This window comes from Cyprinodon variegatus, unplaced genomic scaffold (assembly GCF_000732505.1).
Source record: "Cyprinodon variegatus isolate N-32 unplaced genomic scaffold, C_variegatus-1.0 Scaffold268, whole genome shotgun sequence".
Classification (NCBI taxonomy): Eukaryota; Metazoa; Chordata; class Actinopteri; order Cyprinodontiformes; family Cyprinodontidae; genus Cyprinodon; species Cyprinodon variegatus.
Genome location: NW_015150721.1, coordinates 272389 through 292181, shown reverse-complemented (window position 1 = coordinate 292181; position 19793 = coordinate 272389). Strand labels below are relative to the sequence as shown.

Genomic DNA, 19793 nt, shown 5'->3' with positions numbered 1-19793 from the left:
GGTCACTCTAAATGCAAAGCGCACCCATACAGCAGACCTATAAAGTGCTGCTGGCGCGTCTTCCAACTCCTGTTCTTTCCCACTCGCCATTCCCACACAATTCTCCACAACAATTGATTTTTCCCCCGCTACACCCGGCTACGCTGCTTCGCTTCTTCTTATTATTGTTTACTAATGGTGGTTGGCTTTGGTCGCGGTGCCACCTTCTGCTCTGGAGTGTAATCGCTTCCTCTATGAGAAAAAGGAGCAGCGCATGAACCGAACACAACACACGCAAAGCGAACCGAACAGAGACAGTCGAACCGAACGGTTCGGATGGTTTTCATAAACCGTTCCATCCCTAATCCCCAGTCAGCCAACAACAGGATTAATCCTTATTAATTTAATCATTTTAAATTCATATCCTCAAATTCAATTTAAAGAGCAGTTATGAAATGGAATAATATATATATCAAGTTGAAACTCCACATAGCTAGGTTCTGCTAACAGAGTCCAGCTCCTATTAGTCACATTACTAGAGGTGCAACGGATAAAAAAACCCCTCTCAGTTCAGACCCTTACTTTGGACCGTTATTGCAACGGAGGATACTCTGGATAGTTCATCCCCAACTTTTTTCCTTCTCCTGCTGATAAAAACCTGGCACAACCTTTTCGCTTAAGCCTGTGCGCAACGGGATTTTATAATGTGGCTCAAGCACTTTCACCGTGTGTTTAAAGCCCTCATTATGCACAACTGAATATGGGCTCATGTTCGCACCATGGACACACCAATACCGTTTTCAATGGCTTTAGCTTGGTCGGATTGTGCAGCAAGGAGCTGCTAAAATGCCACAATGATAAGCGGTTGTTGAGCAGGCTTCGTTTTCACTCCTGTCAGTTGCTTTCTTGAGTCACAGTGCCTACACACACGGTTTTATTACTAACCTTTCCTTCATCATTAAATTTAAGGGGGAAGCCAAAATGTTCCCATACCGAGGCTTTAAATGACACGGGGCATTCAAGCTCCTCAGTTCCTCCAATCGCCATGACCACGCTGTGTGTTAACGGAACATGGGCACAAAATTTCTTTCCTTTCTATGTAAATCAATCCCCAGATCCTGTGTGGGTCGAACCGAAAATATTGATCCCAATGGATCATGGCTCAATGACAATCCGTTGCACCACTAGTCCTCACTGTCAATCCTCAACGTGACTGCAGCAAGTTTACTTTAGAAATAAATGTTTTTATAAAAGAATCGTAAAATATATCAAAATCACTGATAAGAAAAAAAATTGGCTGAATTGACAGAATTGGCTTCCATTTGGATTTATTTACATTTATTGTTAGAATAAACAGAATTTTTTTTATTTATTTGGATAATGAAAACGCAGTATTTTGCTCATTATTTGTAAAAAATATCTGAGGTGAAAATGAATCACAGAAAAACAGCGTTTGATTTCAGAAATCACTTGATCACACTTACTTACAAAAAAAAAAAAAAAAAGGTTTTAAAAGTTTAAGACTGGAAAAGAAATATTGACATAAACAAACTCTAGGAAAAATGAGCGGTTTGGTAGACTTACCACCTCTCTCTCTGGTGAACTGGGTCGGGAGCCTGACAGACCATTCTTTGTTGGTGTTTTAGCTTCTTTCTTAGGAAACTGGAGCTTCTTCATGTCCAGCCGGTCTGTTGTGACCCACTCATCCAGGCGCTTATTGACTGAAATAGAGTAAATTTTAACCAGAAAAGAAACAATCAGTATAATATGTAGAAATACATTCATTTATACATATAAAAAGACATCTGTTCCCCAGCATAAAATTAGAGAGGACCCAAAACAACTGCTATGTTTTAGTGGAAAGACTTACCCAAAATTCTAAACATTTACAGTAACATAAATCAGCAGTTTGAAACAGTAGGTGAAAAAAAAGAAAAAAGTGTTTTTACTCACAGTCGATGTAGTGAACATAGTATAGCGTTCTTCCAGAAACTTCTTTCACACTTAGAATCTCAGCCAATGCTGGAAGAAAAAGCAGAACATTTGAAACTAAACATCAACTAACTGTTTCTTTTGTTGCATAATGACTGACACTATAATGACATGTTTACAAAAACAAAACAATCATGTTTCTCAAATTAAACCATTTCATCTGAAAGACCTTTGAAATAACTTTAAATAGCTCATCACCAAAGATCACAGAAGCTGCAAGAGAAAAAAGTTTCCTCAGGAAGAGTTTCCTACGAGTTATTAAAATGCTATAAATAAATTAAAGTATACAAATAATTGAATAAAGAGACATGTTCTATCCAAGCTGTACTAATAATTTAAGTATAACTGTCATAGAAATATTTTGTTAGTTGACTCAGTCAGCTCTTTGTGTTACTGGGCATATTTTCTCAAAACATTTTAGTATCATACATATGATGCACTGCACTTCACACCTATAGAAACAAAATTCCTTGAATGATTTTAAATCAAACTTTGCCAGGGTTAGTTTTTGGCTTGGTGTTTTCTTTGGGATTTGCCACACAATTCTATTTGGGAGTTTTCTACTTTCACCAACAAAAAAACATTCTTATTTTTACAAAGTTGATATAATTCTAAAATCAAGACCAAAGATTTTTCAATTTTTGCTGGACTCCAGTCATTAATGAAAAAAAAAAAAACATCGCTAAAGACTATTCGCCTTCTGTAAATCAAACATGATTTTCTTGACCCTAAACTACTACAGCTAGGCTTTTAATAATTTGTAAAAAAAACAAAAAACAAAAAAAAAAAACAAGAAACTTTTTTAATCTTATTTTCTTAAGCATCTTCAAAGTTTAAATATTCATATATATTGTATATATGTGCAATGTTTCTTGCTTTTTTTAATCATCCATATTTTAAACCTTTATTTGTGTTCTCTTTCTGAGATTTTATGAATAAAATCAATGTAAAGAACCTTTAACATACAATGGTATTGGAAATTCTAAATCCTAAATATACAATACCAAATAAAAACTTTGAGCAAGGGGCAAAAAAGTAGTAGAAAAGATTATCGAGTCAACTAACAGGATACTTATGATATATTAATGCTTCAAAAATTCCAAAACAATTGTCCCTGTGTGTTCTGTTCTACAAGAGTTTGCATAAATAGTGGAACTAAAAACCTTTGGCCATCAACATTTACTGCCACAACCCGCTAAATTCACACTATTTCATCATTTAACAGTAATACAATCATTGGATCATACCAATGATCCAATGCATATATTACTATTACTACTGTAATATTCTATCCCATGAACTACTATAACCCAAACAATAAATCAAAACAAATGGTTAACATCGAACACCACATTTATTTTATCACCTAAGAAATAATGAGGATAATGTCTCATTAAGTGTAATTAATTTTATCTTCAGAATTCAACACTTTAATATAAAATAACTGATCTATTAAACTGGGTATCATTTTCATCAAGACAGTAGCAGACTGATTAGATGTATGGTATGTTTTTTTTTATTTTTTATTAAGTGTGTGTAAAAGAATAAAATAATAAATAAAATCCTGTCACACAGCAAAGAGTGAATGTCTAGCTTGGTTCTTCAAACAGGGGCCGTGTGTTGTTTGTGTCCGTTAACAACAACTGAGGCTGTGTGCTTAGCTTTAGCTTCTGACAACACTTACGCCATTCGTCTTCGTGTTCTTGGTTTTTACGAAGTACCGGGAGGCGGCAGCCCTCTACAATCTCCACCTGAACACAACAGCATATTATTCAACGTGCCAATAACGGTAAACGTCGCAGAATAGCATTGTTTATGAGAGAACCTACCGAAGACGAGTTGTCCGCCATTTTCGTCATCTGTGAGTGTCGGGAGCAGGGTGTTGTGGGAAAATGCCGGTCTACGCCCGAAGATGAAATACGCGACAAGATCGTTCTTGGACTATAAAACGGAAATGGTAATGTCTTAGAGCGGAAGTAGATCTACCAAAGAGTATAAAAGAAAAAAGAGAGAAAATACCTCGTCTTTCATAAAAAAAAACTAAAAACACCTAGAAAAATATAACTATAAAACATTTTATAAAAAATATATATATATATATATATATATATACGCTACAATCTGTACTTGACTTAGTTCAAATAGTTTTTCGGATACTTTTCAATTTTTACTTTACAATTTAACACAAATATCTTTACTTTATTTTCTTAATTTCACCAAAGTACCCCCTTAACTACATATTAATAACGACACATTGCCATAGCTGCAACAAAATAAAGTTAAAACCAAGAGGAGAATCTGTCTGGTTGGAGCCCAGTTTGTTTATAGGAAAACCCCAGCAGAGCTGACATGCAATAATCAATAATTAGATTTTACATCCACACCTTGATTTTGAGTTTGTATTTCATGTTTAATGCTGTTTGCGAATTTAATGATGTGAAGATCAAAGCTCTAAAAAATATTCGACTGCTCATGCAAGACTTCTATTCAGTTCAATCCATATTATACGCTCTGATTGTTTATTTATTTTAGATTAGTTTTTTAAGTAATTTTTTTATAAATTGAGGTAAAAATGTAACTATAATTTTGTACTCAGTCACAACGTAGACTATCTTTAATTTTTTTTTTATCAGTCTTATTTTTAGACCATTACCTGTACTTTTATTTTAGCACTAGGTTGTTTCGTTAAAAAAAATGTATAAAACACAATTCATAGCCTATGTATATACGTACCAAATTAGGCTGTTTATAAATCTGTTAATACAATTAATACAGGTAATTAAAACAGTTGTCATGTGCATGTGCGGATCACATGTGAGTTTTTGAATTATGTGACTCTTATAACTCCATACAGGGTTGTCATACTCATTTTTATGTCAGGCTACTGTGACATTATCAAGTCTGGAAAAATGGATGGTTGCAGCTCTAAATTAAATTTTTGATTTTATCATTTCATTTAAAAGAAGACACCGCTCTGGTTTCATAACTTTACTTAGACTTAGACAACTGTTATTGCAATTTTGTGTACACCGAGTGGATTTTTAGCCACTGTGAACACTTAAAAGAAGCCTTTTTAAGCTCTTGAGGGCCACATAAACTGCAGGCTGGATTCAGTCCATAGGCCTTGAGTTTTCAAATGTGTTCTAGACCAGGGGTGCCCAATTCCAGTCCTCAAGAGGTACTATCCTACAGCTTTTTGATGCACCCCATTTTTAACACAACTTGGAGAAGAGATGCATCTTAAAGTTACATGATGGTTTCTCTTGAGGACTGGACTTGAGAACTCTTGCTTTAGACCAGGGGTCACCAACGTGATGCCCGTGGGCCTCAAAGAGCCCTCAGGGACCACACGGGATGCCCTCAGCATCTTCTAAAAAAAGACTCACCAGTGGGCAGAGTTTGAAATTTTATTTTATTCTGTTGCTCTTCCTTTTAATTATTAGAACATTTCAAAATGACAACGTCTAAAATAAAATGAGAAAATAAAAGAAAAAATTAAGGTTAGGTGAACGCTGACCGTTGCAGTTCTGGGGTCAGTATCGGTAGCCCTTCCTATGACTCAGTATCCTTGAAGTGGCCCTCATCCTTAAAAAGGTTGGCGACCCCTGCTCTAGACCAATGCATCACCATTGGTTTTTACTGTATGCACAAAGTTTACACATCTAAAAAAGATTTTTCTTTTGCAAAGTAATTCGAGCTCATGCAGATTGGATGGAGCACATATGTGAACAGCAGTCTTTCCAGTCTTTGCTTTAGGCTTGACTAGTTCCTCCTAACTAACCAATATGCTTTGATTTATAAAGTTTCACTGAATCTGTTGCTGAATGCGTTGAGTCAATTCTCTGCTAGAAAAAAACTCTGCTCAGCCTTTTTTATTTCCAAGGATTTTCCTAAATACTCTTCCCCTCAACTATGATCAGCTTTCCTTTCTCTTCTGAAGAGCAATATTCCCATATCCCCACACAATATTTAAGGTGACAATAGGTGTTAGATTCTAACCACATATAGCTTTTATCGAAACAATATGATTTAATTTCGATCTTACCTGACAAAAGCTCCTTCTTCCATATAGTATGAACTGTTTATTTTTGGAGTCAAATTTACCTTTCATAGTTAAATGTAGTCTTTTATAATTTTGTTCTGCTATGCTGTGTATTTCGTTTTAACCCTGAGATGTCTGCTGTGTTCCTTGGTTTTCATAATTTTTTTTTTTTTGTTCATTAAAGTTCTCTAACAAACCTCTGAGGCCTTCACACTGCATTTATACCGAGATTAAATTACATGAAGGCTGATCACAATAAGGTGATTTCTGAAGCCAATTGAGATTAAGGGTATGAGAGTAAAGGGGACTGAATGCAAAAAACGAAACTTCTCAGATGTTTGGTTGTTGACAGTCTTAAAACAATATATCAAGTGTGCATTTCTAAATTATCAGCTTGTTTTGTGTTGTTTATTCTATGTTTTATGGGCGTTTGCTACAGAAGCTTATTTTATACTAGAAAAACAGTTTACTAATGGAATGTGACTGTTTGCTTTATTAGACAGAAATTTTGTTGGACTATTTTCTAATTTTGACATTTTGCCATTGTCCTTAAAAATATACTTTGATCGTTTCAGTGCTTAAAAAAACTAGGCCAGTGAGGAGCTTATATCAAGGAGAATTTATTCCAGAATACATGGCCATTTATTATGGAAGGAAGCATCTGTGTGATAAGATGCGAGAGCTTGCAGAACTACCTATTTGTCTAAAATAAATAAATGAATAAAATAAAACTATAAGGGTGAAACCAATTACAGTCTTTGTGTAAAATCTGAGGATGTTTTACAAAACCTGCTCTGAATGTGAAGCTAAAGAAACAAAAGCACAATTACATTTGTTCCATTGTTGTTTCAAGCAAAGAACATGTTTTCTAAATGGAAATTTGAAATTAACTTTGTTGTTTTCTTTCTGTCTTTCAATGTTATATTTTCTAATGTAATTATTTAAAATTTCTCTTTTACAGATTAAGTTTTTACCATTTGAGTTCTTTTCAAATTGTGTTCACATTTTCTTCACTTAAAGCCCAAAGCAAACAGTCCCAAGCAAACCAAAAGGAATGTATCTCTGCCCCTCACTCCGAAGGAAGCCCCACCAAGTGAGGAGATATGATCTGTAAAAAAAAAAAACAATTTGAAAAAAAAATGCAATTTGTAAAAATCTATCTGAAAAAAAAAAAAAAAAAAATTTAAATAATGACATATTAAAAAGGTTTTTAAAAAAAAAAAATCTGAGAAAACTGCAAAGTGACTATTGAAGCAATTTTTGGATTAGGGAACTTTTACAAAGTTTAATTTCTGGAAAACTTTTTACTTTAATTTCAATTTAAAAACATGCTGCAACAAAAATAGAACAAGTTCACACCATACATACACAATTAAAGAAACAGCTAATAAACAATATTAAAGTTTCTCTGAGTGCAGAGAAAACAATATGTTCTTTAAGCAAAGGCAACAATGAATATGACTAAATGAGTTCCCTTCCCTGAAAAAGCTCATTACATGCATTTGTGGAAGCTCTCGAGTTTCTCTCATTACACCAGATTATTCAAGCCTGCAATTAATGATCTCATATATACTTACACAATGAAGCTATTCTGCAGCTTAACAAACACCACTCTTTTTTTCCCTTTCAAAGGCCTCCAGTGCAAATATATGAAAGGTCGCCTTGAAAAGTCAAGTTGAACAATCATTTGTTGTTAGTGGCTTTCAGTGTAGGATTTTGTAAGGAACCACTTTTGATGTAAATCAACTAAAACAGCAAGGGCAAAGGTTATAAATTATCTTTATTATAATCCTTGGAACAGCATTCAGTATACAGAACTTGCGATTGTTGACAAAAGATTAAATTAAGTTGTAGATGATATTCTTCATTAGAGCAAAAACAAAAGAGAAATGTTCAAAGAGCAATGCATGAAAATAAGCCTCAGTAGGACCCTTTGCCTTGTCAAGCATTTTGTGGAAGTAGCCTGAATATTTTACTTAGCATGCATGAACGAGTGCATTTAATTGTGGCATCATAATAAAAATGTCAAAAGATGCTGAACTGGGTCTCAATCTTAAAGAAGAGAAACAAACAGACCTAAATGAATTATGGTTTGCTGCATTACCTGCATAATTCAATTTTTTTGGTAAAAAAAAAAAAAAAAAAAAAGAAAGAAATTAGCATCTGCTTCGCCCGAACCACACTTAGTAAGGACTTTCGTCAAGCAACCTGCCATGTAGAGCTTATTGCAAATGCCAAACGTTTGCACCAACAGGATAATTATCTCCCTTTGAAATCACAGAAGAAAGCTTTTCTTAAAACATTTAAATGTTAACTAATTATGTACGGCTTTATAAAGAGCCTTTTATCAAATTGAAAAATATTTTGAAGACATGGTCAGGTATCCTGGCAGGGTGTGTTTATAAGCCCCATCGGCCTTATTTCAAGCAACTTTTGACAAAGACGTAACAATAAATTAATGAGGAGAACAAAACAGAACAAACAAGAAAATGCAACATGCTTGTGATGGAATTGTCACAGTTCCCTTTTCTTCAAGTTCAAAATACCTTTGGATGATTATTGCACATAATAAAACCAACAGGAAGATAAGACTTCTAAAGTGACTAAAGTAACAGCAGGGGGAGGTATTACTCTAAGAACATCACAATGTTAACTATTGCTGTCATGATAGAAACAAACATGCTGCTGTATCTTTCTCCCTCTATGTGTCTCCTATTTCATTCAGCTACCTCCCTGTTAATGCTGACAGTCTCAGCTACATATTGATTGAAGGGATGTCCTGATCTAGTTTCAAATATTGGTTTTCCTGTTCTTCTTCTTTTTTTTTTTTTTTTTGCTACAGCCCTGGCTGAGCTTGACTCCTGATACCTCATAATGCTGTAGTTAGGTATTTTATGTAAGCTGCACCTTTAAGAAGCAACTTTTACATTTGCACAACTTGCTTAACCTTTTCAATTACTTGTTCAAAGCAAAATCATAAGTTTAAGATGCAGGGGAAACCTAAAAACATATTGTGAATGGAGTTGATCAACGAGTTCTATCAAAACAAACAGTTACTTTGGATTTGGCCTATCGTTTAGTAAATTCTGCAGCAAAATATTGCCAGCAGCAAGATGTTGTTAGTTGCAATCCCTTTTAAATCAGATATATCTTAAGAAACAAATATCTGACTTGGAAAAGCAAATCTGTTACATTACAAAATTGGGTGCTCAAGACTCCAGGACGTTACTGGTGTTAAAATAAAATCACCTTAATCCCCAAACTGATATTAGTCTTAGCTAAATTTTAGAATGCTCAAAGCAAAAGACAATGTTAATGAAGCCGTATAATTTTCTTTAACTTTTATCCTTCCAAAAAATGAACTAAAACTACAATGAAATGTGTTACAAGCCTAAGTATCTGCAAGTTGTGTCAAAACAAAGTAAATATGCAACAAACAAAAATTTGGAATATCTGTTACTGTGAAGAAAAACAGGTAATATAGTGTTTGGTAAGTCATTGGTGAGTGGGTAATATTTCTCCCCTTTTCTCAAAGATATTCATGCAGCATCTAAGATATCAGGCTGGGATTTTGTTTCTGCAACTGCCTACTCTTAAAAATAAGTCTCATTGCACTAAAAGTCCTGACTGGGACATCCCTAATGGTTGCCGATTCAACGGCCATTTCTTATCCTGGCAACTCACAAGGATTTATATGTTAGCTTGCAACTCCTGATCCCTTACATTTCCATATTTTTACACCTGTGCACATTTGATAGCAGATATTTTAAAACTAAAATCTCTTTAATCAGCAAAACACCTTAAGAGAGCAAAGGAAATAACCAGGGCTAACCTCGGAAACTATTTTTGGAGAGTTCATTCCTAAAACATTCAGTTGTCCTCCCACTTTCAAGCAGCACTTTCCTCAAATACATACACATAAAATACAAATTAATAAACAGAATAAACAGTGCCAATGTACATTTGTTTACAGCATGACATATATTCACTGTACAATCACTGATTATATGCTCACGTTATGTTATGCATCATTATAAGGATTACTAAGTAGCATAGTTTAAGTAAGAAATATTTCATAGCAAGTTTATTGGAAAATATTTGCATTGCAGTGTGACAAGGAGAGGCTCTTTTAAACAATGTAATATGTTTGTGAGTGTCAGTATTTGTGTGTGCATGTGTGTGCATGTGTATGTTTGTATGTGACAACCTCCATACCATAGGTACGTAGACATAGGACATATTTCCAACGAAAAACAGAGTAAACTGAAATCACTCTAGTTTAGAGGCACAAAAAATGCCCAGCCAGCATTTCAAGTATCTAGCATTGTTTTTTCAACAACACACTTTTTTTTTTTCATTTATCAGGAAAGCAGAAGGAAAGATGAAGAAAGGTCACAGGAGGTTATTTTTTTCTCAATATAGGGTAAGAGAGGCATACAACGAGTGGAAACAAGCATTTTAAAGAAGGGAGATGTCAAAAGTGCGAACAAATGGACTAACGGCGTGTCTTTACCCATAGTTTAAGCTATTGCACTTTGTTTAAAGCGTCGTTCATTCAGCCCATTGAATTTGGTCAGAAAACCTTCTTTCATAGTTGGTTCCCAGCTCAGTCCATGCTTTCAAAATTAACAACAAGAAAGAAGTAGGAACTCACAAGGCTGCTTCCAGGTCGAATCATTATCAGTTTGTTACATACGACAAGCATTTCACAAATGTTTCATCGGTGCCAAAATGTCCCACCATCATCTGTGGTATGGCAGAGGGCCTGCGAAAATGATCTACACCCAAAAGCAGATGCAAGTCGTCCAATGGCAGTCGGAAGTTTGCATGTTTAGTGTCCTTGTACAGGTATCTGAAAAGATTGTCCCGAAAGAGAAGTAGAAGTTTGTAAATATTTTCTCCTCTGAAAAGTTTCCAATCTTGTGATGGAAATGAGAGAGTTACATTTTCAACCCCCTTATGCTGAGTGATCAACTTAATTGATAAAACATCAGTCAGAATGACTAGGAACTGGACTGAGTTACCTTTTAGGCACTGAATTAAAACTGGTCACTGTCCCAGGAGGGTTAGCATGTACTTCTATTTCCTTGAAGCTTTAGCTTCTTAAACACGTCACCTTGATGCCAAAATATAAAAATTCTACTTTCTTGCATTACTAACACATGCTTTTAGTAAATTGTTGGGCATCCTTTCTATTAGGTTATTTTTGGGTGGGTGAAGGTAAGCTTAGAAAGACCATGACCTCGTCACTACATCAGGATATAGAGAAATATCTCACAGTCTAAACATCTTCCATCTTTAACTGTACAGTTTGGGTAATGGTGCAGCAGTTTTCAGAGGATTGTATGCATTTTTTTTGTCTTTTAGTCTATGTGAAGGTGATGTAGCGTAGGTAAAATGAGGACTATATGTTTCATCACACTGTCCAGATATGCATCAGCATCCCTGTGACATCTTAACGCTCTGACTTGACTTTGTAGCGGAGAACTAGGTAGGTGGCCAGTCTGAGGATCAGGAAAAAGACCCCCAGCACCATGAAGTCAACATAAAGCTTTGCGTCCTCTACGTCCAGAAGCTGCAGAACCTCCTCCGGCTTTTGAAACTTACACATCATAACATCCGGACATTGAAGTTCAGACCGGTTCATGCCATAGATGGAGAGTATCACCCCCTCAAAGCCATATCTGAAATTACACAATTTAGTCAATGACTATGAAAAGATCCACATTTGAAAAACCTCATTAAAAGAAGGAAAGTAGATCATAGAGACAATACCTGACATAGGACACATAAGAACTCCACTGAAGGTATTTAGGAATTGTGTCAAAGTTGACAAAAAAACCAGAGAAGAGAAGAACAGGAATGGCTGTGACTGGACCAACAAAGGTTGCTACCTGTTAAACAAAAACAAAAGCATACAATTAAAAGAAAGCTATTAGATATTTAAAATTGAGGCCTTGAGCAGAGAACATAGATATATACAGTACTTTAAGGCAACACTATGTAATTTTTAGCCACTTGGGGTACCAGACCTATAACTTCAACACTGCACTATCGCAAAATGCACTCTCTAGATTAAATCCTAGATCAGAGAACCAGAAATATGTATGATTAAGTATGGGTCATATCTGCTTTGTATGCAAAGAGTAACTTTAAGCTTAGCTCTCGTGGGGAAGGGGAGCTCTCTGACCTCTGTACGTCACATGACTCATTTAATGACGGATGCAAACCTCAAGTTATTAAGACACTCAAGTTCACCTTAAAAAACACTGCAATTAAATTAGTAAATACAATTTACATTACAGAATATATATATATATATATATATATATATATATATATATATAAATGTTCTGTAATGTAATTGAAGGGAGAGAGTTTTAGAGTCGAGGGGCTGAGCGACTGAAGCATCTGAGGCCCATGGTGGACGTGCAAGCAGACTGAATGAAGAGGACAGCGACTGAGGAGGAGCAGAGGGTTCGGTAAGGTGCGTACGGGTGTAAGAAGTCTGAGAGGTAGGGAGGTGCCAGGTTATGGAGAGCTTTGAAAGTGAAAAAAGACAAAAATAAAGAATTTAATTAGGCAAAATGACCAGTACCCGTGTAGAATGGTTTACCTGCAGAGATGTAGATGCAGCACCTATGAGCAGCCCCAGGGACTGGGCTACCAAGGCTGTGGATGTTGACAAGGCCATGAAGAGGAGGTAGCGACCTGCCTCTGGAGGTTGTTCAGTCATCCAGTACACTATACTACAGTACATTATGGGACAAATCACCTGGGAAGGAGACATGCTTTCAGTCTTGTTAACTTTTAATAATACATGTAAGTCTTACTTTTTGAAAGTGAAATCAAACCTTACCTGGAACGGTATGTCAGCCATAGTTTTGGCCAGGTAATACGCCTTAAGGCTATACCAGTAGTTGAGATGTTCCCTCAAAAAGACAGACATCTCCAGAGGAACTGTGGAAGAACAGCTCAGTTAAAAGATTTTCCACCTCAGTCAGAAAGAAACACTCACCAGATCAATGTTTCCAGTCTCTGATGATGCACTGTGTCTTACAGGTTAGCACTGTGGGCATCAGGGCAGCAAACATGAGGAACAGCATGGAGAAGAAGAGGAAGCCTGTGTTGTTGAAGACTTTGCTGGCATCATTTCCAATTTTAAGATAAAGCAGGCCAATAAGCACTCCGATAAACAAGTGAGACATAACTCTGAGGTGGGTCAGCACCTTTAAAACAAAAAATATAAAATTTTGAGACTTTAATTGAAATATGTTTGAAAATGATAACAGGTTCTAAAGGATTTTGTAAAACAGCAAGAATAAATTTGAAATTTCTGATGTTACCGTATCTCTGCATATCGTGATGAAGGTTCTTTTGAAGAGGATGCAGAACTGTGTGAATGTACTGGTTGCAAAGCTATGCTTCTCCAGGGTTCCAGTATCCTGTGGAAAAATGTTTTTATGCATGAAATCAAGTTAGTTACTGTCAGTGTACTAACACTTACCTGAAGTTATTTCAATTTTAGGCTTTTAATTCATTTATTGAACCATTTTTATTTCAAATAGGTTGAAACATGAAACCAAAAACTTGCTTTTTTAATTAAAATATGTATCATAAATCCTCTGTTATTAACTCAAAGTCAGTCATGGATGTTGGCTTATATTTAAATACTAAAACTTTCACCATTATTATGACAAGTATCCATCAGCTGAGAATTCATCAATTGTTTGTTGCCAGATTTGAAACACTTTTCTTGTTGCTGTCCCAATGATCCTGCTTTAAGATAAAATCCCCAAACTTTAAACAGGGTTTAAAGTTTTGATAAGCTCATTATTCAGGTTCAATCTCATTTGACTTGGTTTAAAATCGGCTTCATGCAGATTTGAGGTTATTGTTTTCTTGAAAAAACCCGACTGAGTTTAGGTTTTGCCTTCCTGACCCAGACTGTTACCCTCACATCAACCATAGTTAGTAAGCATGTGGGTGAATAACCCAGTTACTGCTGAGGTTCAAGCCATAATGAAGGATCTAGAATCACCAGAATCACTTTTTGCATATAAAGAAGGTTAGTTTAACATGGACTCAGATCCTGCTGTCTAATACAAAGTCCCAATTAAACAGTTTCAATCATAAGTTGCACAAGGACTGGAGAAAACATTTTAAATTTAGGATACATAAAGATGAAGATATTTGGCTGCAATTAAAAAAAAAGTAAAAGCTAGAATGTGAAAAACTATCAACTGTTAAGCATGGAAGCAGTAGCATCATGATGTGGTTCTGTTTTGCTGCTAGGAGTACTAGTTAAATGCACAATAGCCTGGATAGTAAAGAGGTATCAGTACCCTGTAGTTAAAAGTTTTAACTCCTCCCAGCCAGTAAGTGGAGCATTTGAGCTCAACTGCTCTCGTTCTCTACTATACTAATGCTAATCTTTGCTTAGAATGTTTATTAGCGGGCTAGTATTAGGGCCTGGCTTTGGCCTCAAGCTACCATGGTGACTCACTGTTCATCTCATTTTCTACCCTTTACAGAGAACTAAAAGCAATGCTTCCCAACAACTAAGCTTTGTGCGAAAACTGCCATACGTTATTTAAAAATTCCACCACCAGTATTAGTAATTGTCACCTTTCACCTATTTTTGTTTTTTCCTTAGACTAATGCCAATAAAGGTTTAGCATTCACAGATATTTTTCACTTGACCTGTAGCAAACTGGTCCCCTCTGCATGGCTTTCCAGCCCCTTTGGTTCCTTCATTTGGCACAAACACTCAAAAGCTTGACTGACCCTTGTTTTGCTTTTTTAATCTTTTTATTAGATTGAATCTGAGAAATGTGACGCAGAGAAGCGTCCATTTCTCAGCTCAGTTACTAGGATCCGGTGTCCTGTAAGAACAGCATATGCTGTCAGAAATAGTGATGAGTAATAGTACCGTAATGGGTTTAGGCTTTATAAAGTAGACCAAAAACAAAAGTTAAAATCTAAGCTCTAAGCCAAAACAAGTCTTTGTTTTCAGTCCACTCTATAAAGCTTCAAACTCAACACTATTTCTGACAATTTGAATTCAAAAAGCTTCCTGGATCGGATGCAAAATGTTTTCAGATTTGGGAATAAAGTCCAGTGGATTGCTTTTTAAAACTTTTTTGGAAATACTTGTTATATGCATGTGAAGGTTTAAATCTGAGTAAAACATTTAAGAGACACAAAGATGTGTAAGTTTGGACTCATGAAGCCGGTCTCTTTAGACGATGTAAGTAACAGAACTTTCAAATAGTACTTTCTGCTGAAGATACTGCTTAAACATAACTGAGGGTTAAAAATAGAAGTATAATTTATTACCTAGTTACTGTTATCAGAACCATGACTTATCTGCATTTTTTCCCCAAAGGAAACATGCTCTTAACTGCATTCAGTTATTTTCTTATTTTTGTGTTTCTTTAAAATAAAGATCCGGCAAATGCAGGAAGTGATATATTGCAATTTTCAGCTATCTTTTTGATATTGCCTTTTTCTTGCAGACAAGATGACCCTAGACAAGAACAGAACTTCTTTTCTCACCACACCTGTTATACGTATTCCCTAAATACATTACAAGACAAGTGTATGAGGTGCACAGCCAGGCAGTTTAGGGAGTGTTGATCCAACTTGATCACAATATTCAGTTATTATTACTGTGCAGCTCCAAAAAAATGTGTGAATGGCAAATCATTTCATTTGTACCTTACATACGCATTTCTACCAAATTTATACACTGAAATAACAAAGAAAGGTCCAGCATTACTTACATCATGACACTGAGAAGGACAAGAGGCATCACTTTTGTCTTTGGAGTTCTTCTTGCCCTCCTCTGAACAGAGTCCACCCTGGACTGCCTCAAACAGCACTGGGTTCAAGTCCCCATACTCTCCTGATGCCACCTCAATGACTGGGAGCAGAAATTTGACGTTATTTTAAACAAGTAAACAGCAGCAACATCTCACCATAAGCCACCTGTGCCTTAGAGGAATTGCTTGACTTACTGAAATCAGCAGGATTGTGATATGTTGGACAGTGAAGGCCCAGGTTCTTCAGATAAGGGATGAGATAAGGGACTGTCCCCTTGTAAATGCACTGACCCTGACTAAGGATGTACAGCTGGAGGTTGAACAACATACATACAAAGTGAGTAAACCTCCTGACATACAGCATCCCTGCAAAATAGATCAATAGCCAGCAAAACAAAACTGGATGCTGACTGCATTGCTTCTTCAGCTGTATAAAATGAATTACGCCAGGCTGTGGTGTCCTGGTCTAAGCCGCAACTAATAGAGAATCTGACGAGTCTGGCAGTAAAAGCACTCAGCCTACCTTATCGAACATCTCAAAGAGCTTGGCACTGGGCTGATGAATGGTGCAGATGATTGTCCGTCCGCCCTGAGCCAGAGACTTCATGAGTGAAACGACCTGGAAGCACGACGCACTGTCCAGACCACTGCAGTGGATTAAAAAAAGAGGGATGGACTAGTTAGGGTGAGTTTAAACAGGAAGAGTTAGGATTCAAAGCCATTGAGTAGGATTTTACCTCGTGGGTTCATCAAAAAACATGACAGGTGGGTTATTAACCAGCTCTAAAGCGATGGCTAGTCTTTTACACTGGCCCCCGGACAGAACGCTGGTGCGTGTCTGAGCACATTCCTGAAGACCCAGAGCTGTCAGGATCTCATCCACCTTGGATGCAAGTACAAAGAAATGGTTAAACAACGAAGATTATTTGCTCTTACACTGTTTGTAAATTTAGACTCAAACATTATGTGCAATTATCTTTCACATTGGATGTTGCTAGATAATAATAATAATAATAATAATAATAATAATACATTTTATTTAACAGCGCCTTTCTAGACACTCAAGGTCACTTTACAAATAATACAAAAAATAAATAAAAAGAGATGAAAATACAAAATACAGATACAGGAACATAAAACAACAGAGAACAAAAAACAATTATGGATAGGGAAAAGAGCAGTGTATTCACAGATAAGCGAGCTGGAACAGATGGGTTTTGAGTCTGGCTTTGAATAAGGGGAGAGAGTCAATACTGCGGAGGTCGGGAGGAAGTGAGTTCCAGAGCTGGGGAGCAGAGCGGCTGAAGGCTCTGCTCCCCATGGTGACAAGTCGAGCTGGGGGTACAGTGAGGTGGATGGAGGAGGAGGATCTAAGGGAGCAGGAGGAGGTAGCAATGTGAAGGAGGTCTGACAGATATGAAGGAGCAAGGTTATGGATGGCTTTGAAAGTATAGAGAAGGATTTTGAATTGAATTCTGAATTGAACTGGGAGCCAATGGAGTTGGTGAAGAACAGGGGAAATATGATGGAAGGAGGGGGTTCTGGTGATGACACGAGCAGCTGAGTTCTGAAGAAGTTGAAGTTTATGGAGAGATTTATGAGGGAGGCCAAAAAGAAGAGAATTGCAATAATCAATACGGGAGGTGATGAGGCTGTGGATAAGGACAGAGGCAGTATGAGTGGTGAGGGAGGAACGGAGACGGTTAATGTTGCGAAGGTGGAAGTATGCAGACCTGGTAATTTTATTTATGTGAGACTGAAAGGAGAGGGAGGAGTCGAGGATGACACCCAGACTCTTGACCTGAGGGGAGGGGGAGACTAAGGAGTTGTCAATGGGTAGTGAGAAACTTGATTTTTGATAGGGTGGATTTAGTGGCAACGAGGAGGAGTTCTGTTTTATCACTGTTTAGTTTAAGGAAGTTTGAGGTGAACCAGTCTTTAATTTCAAGTAGGCAGTTAGTAAGGGACAAGGGGGGGAGAGAGGAAGTGGGTTTACTGGATAAATAAAGCTGGGTGTCATCCGCATAACAGTGAAAGTGAATGTTGAATTTCCGGAAAATACTGCCAAGGGGAAGAAGGTAGGTGATGAAGAGGAGGGGGCCAAGAACTGAGCCTTGAGGAACACCAGAAGTGACAGGGGAAGGGTGCGAAGTGAAAGATTTGAGCTGAATAAACTGAGTGCGGTCGGAGAGATATGAGCGGAACCATTCAAGAGGGATGTGAGAGATGCCAAGAGAGGATAATCTATTGAGGAGAATGGGATGAGAAATGGTATCAAAGGCTGCACTGAGATCGAGAAGGATGAGGATGGAGAGGAGTCCGGAGTCAGGAGTAGCAACATACTGTATGTATAAATCATTACTAATAACCAATATGATTGTTATGTTAAGTTATTCAGACTCACTAGTTCTTTTTTGACCTGCACAGACTCGTTTAGCTTCAGATGGGCGGAAACCTGGAAAACGACAACAAAAAAGAACTCATCTCATATCCTTCCCCCTTTTTTCACATCAAAATTTTGGTGTAATTTGTTCCAGCTTCTTCACCATCATGGCTTCCCTTGCAGTGAGGTGAGGCAGCAGCATATCGTCCTGCATGATGTAGCAGGACATCTTCCTGAAGGTCCTCAGATCCCTCGGCCGACCATTCACCAGGATGGTTCCCTTCATTCCAGTTTCCCTGTTTTTTTAAACATGAAGCCATTTTTGGAGTTAAAAATGAGCCTGTCATTGAAATGTAAACAAACCAACAAAAAAAAAAAAAATACAACAGTAAAATTAAACAGGCTAATGCAAAGCTAGAGGAAAGTTTATTCTTTTTAAGCATCAGTATAAACATAAAGGGTAAAGGCTCACCTGTATCCTGCCAGAATATTCATCAAAGTGGATTTCCCTGCTCCAGAGGGTCCCATAATACCAATCAGTTCTCTGCTGCAGAATCTTCCTGACAGACACTTGAGGAGAGCTTTGTAGCCTAATGGAGAGAATCAAATGTCAGGCAGTTAGTCATTCATTCATTTTCTATACAAGCAAAACGAGAGATACTATCAGCAGGGAGGAAGGGTGTCAGTCATTCACACCCATGTAAATACTTTATGTTGTTTTTATTGTTATTCTGCAACAATATAAAGATAAAGTCTGAGTCGTTCCAGCTTGCTGTTCCCTCTTGCAAAACCTCAAACCACTCTCTGAATCCTGTGTTTTCAACAGTTGATTTTTATAATATTAAACAGAACAAGTGGAAATAAAGTTTTCAAAACATCCTTTAAAATCATTTAACTGATAAAGTGAAGACTTACACTGAAAGCTGCAGCTAAGTTGTTAAGGAAATTCATTGATTTTTATTTTTTGATTGTGAAGCAATCTATAAAAACACCAAAGGGATGATAGAAGATGAAATGAACAAAAAGCAATGAAAAATAAATCAATGAAAAAAGAAAAATATAATACAAACTCAACAAATGGAAGCCTAAAGTAAAATTAACTTGTAGAAAAAAAATAATTTCATGTAGGCAAAAAACCAAAGAAATACCCCCTCAAAAAACAACAAAAAAAGCAGGGTTAAAGCGCGTGTTTTAGTATAAATGAGCCACAAAACCAGGGTTGATCAAACAGATGATTTAATTTTACATATTTTAATGGTAAAAACCTTTTTTTTCAAACTTTTTTTTATTTTATTTGCAGATCTTATGTTTTAGATTTTATTCACATTGTAACATTATTGTGCTCTTTGGTTATCAATTGCATTTACTAAGGTAGGAAGCTGAATTTTACATTTGTGAACAGACAATCCAGACTAATATTGATAAAACTTAAGACTTAACATTTCATTCATTATATCACATTCTCTTCACTTCAAGCACAAAAGGCAGCTGGAAAAGAATTAAATTCGTACAGCTCAATCTGACAAACACAAATTTTGAGAATAAAATTTGACCATGTAACATCTGTAAAAAA

General features: G+C 36.5%; 2 protein-coding genes across 2 annotated transcripts in view; both read right to left on the bottom strand.

The window, feature by feature from the left end:
• kat5 (K(lysine) acetyltransferase 5) overlaps positions 1 to 3879 on the bottom strand; it is a 20910-nt gene extending 17031 nt beyond the window's left edge. The window contains exons 1-4 of the mRNA XM_015382873.1: positions 3801 to 3879; positions 3656 to 3722; positions 1933 to 2001; positions 1564 to 1700 (exon numbers count right to left, since the gene is read on the bottom strand). Coding sequence (XP_015238359.1) covers positions 1564 to 1700; positions 1933 to 2001; positions 3656 to 3722; positions 3801 to 3830 — 303 coding nt within the window. The 5' untranslated portion in view covers positions 3831 to 3879. The remainder of the gene's footprint in view (positions 1 to 1563; positions 1701 to 1932; positions 2002 to 3655; positions 3723 to 3800) is intronic.
• Positions 3880 to 8140: 4261 nt separating this feature from the next.
• The window catches only part of abcg4 (ATP binding cassette subfamily G member 4), a 32722-nt gene continuing 21069 nt past the window's right edge, over positions 8141 to 19793 (bottom strand). Inside the window, exons 3-15 of the mRNA XM_015382874.1 lie at positions 18693 to 18810; positions 18384 to 18516; positions 18242 to 18292; positions 16575 to 16720; positions 16361 to 16484; positions 16033 to 16147; positions 15799 to 15938; positions 13360 to 13458; positions 13074 to 13242; positions 12873 to 12973; positions 12630 to 12788; positions 11789 to 11907; positions 8141 to 11697 (exon numbers count right to left, since the gene is read on the bottom strand). Coding sequence (XP_015238360.1) covers positions 11469 to 11697; positions 11789 to 11907; positions 12630 to 12788; positions 12873 to 12973; positions 13074 to 13242; positions 13360 to 13458; positions 15799 to 15938; positions 16033 to 16147; positions 16361 to 16484; positions 16575 to 16720; positions 18242 to 18292; positions 18384 to 18516; positions 18693 to 18810 — 1703 coding nt within the window. The 3' untranslated portion in view covers positions 8141 to 11468. The remainder of the gene's footprint in view (positions 11698 to 11788; positions 11908 to 12629; positions 12789 to 12872; positions 12974 to 13073; positions 13243 to 13359; positions 13459 to 15798; positions 15939 to 16032; positions 16148 to 16360; positions 16485 to 16574; positions 16721 to 18241; positions 18293 to 18383; positions 18517 to 18692; positions 18811 to 19793) is intronic.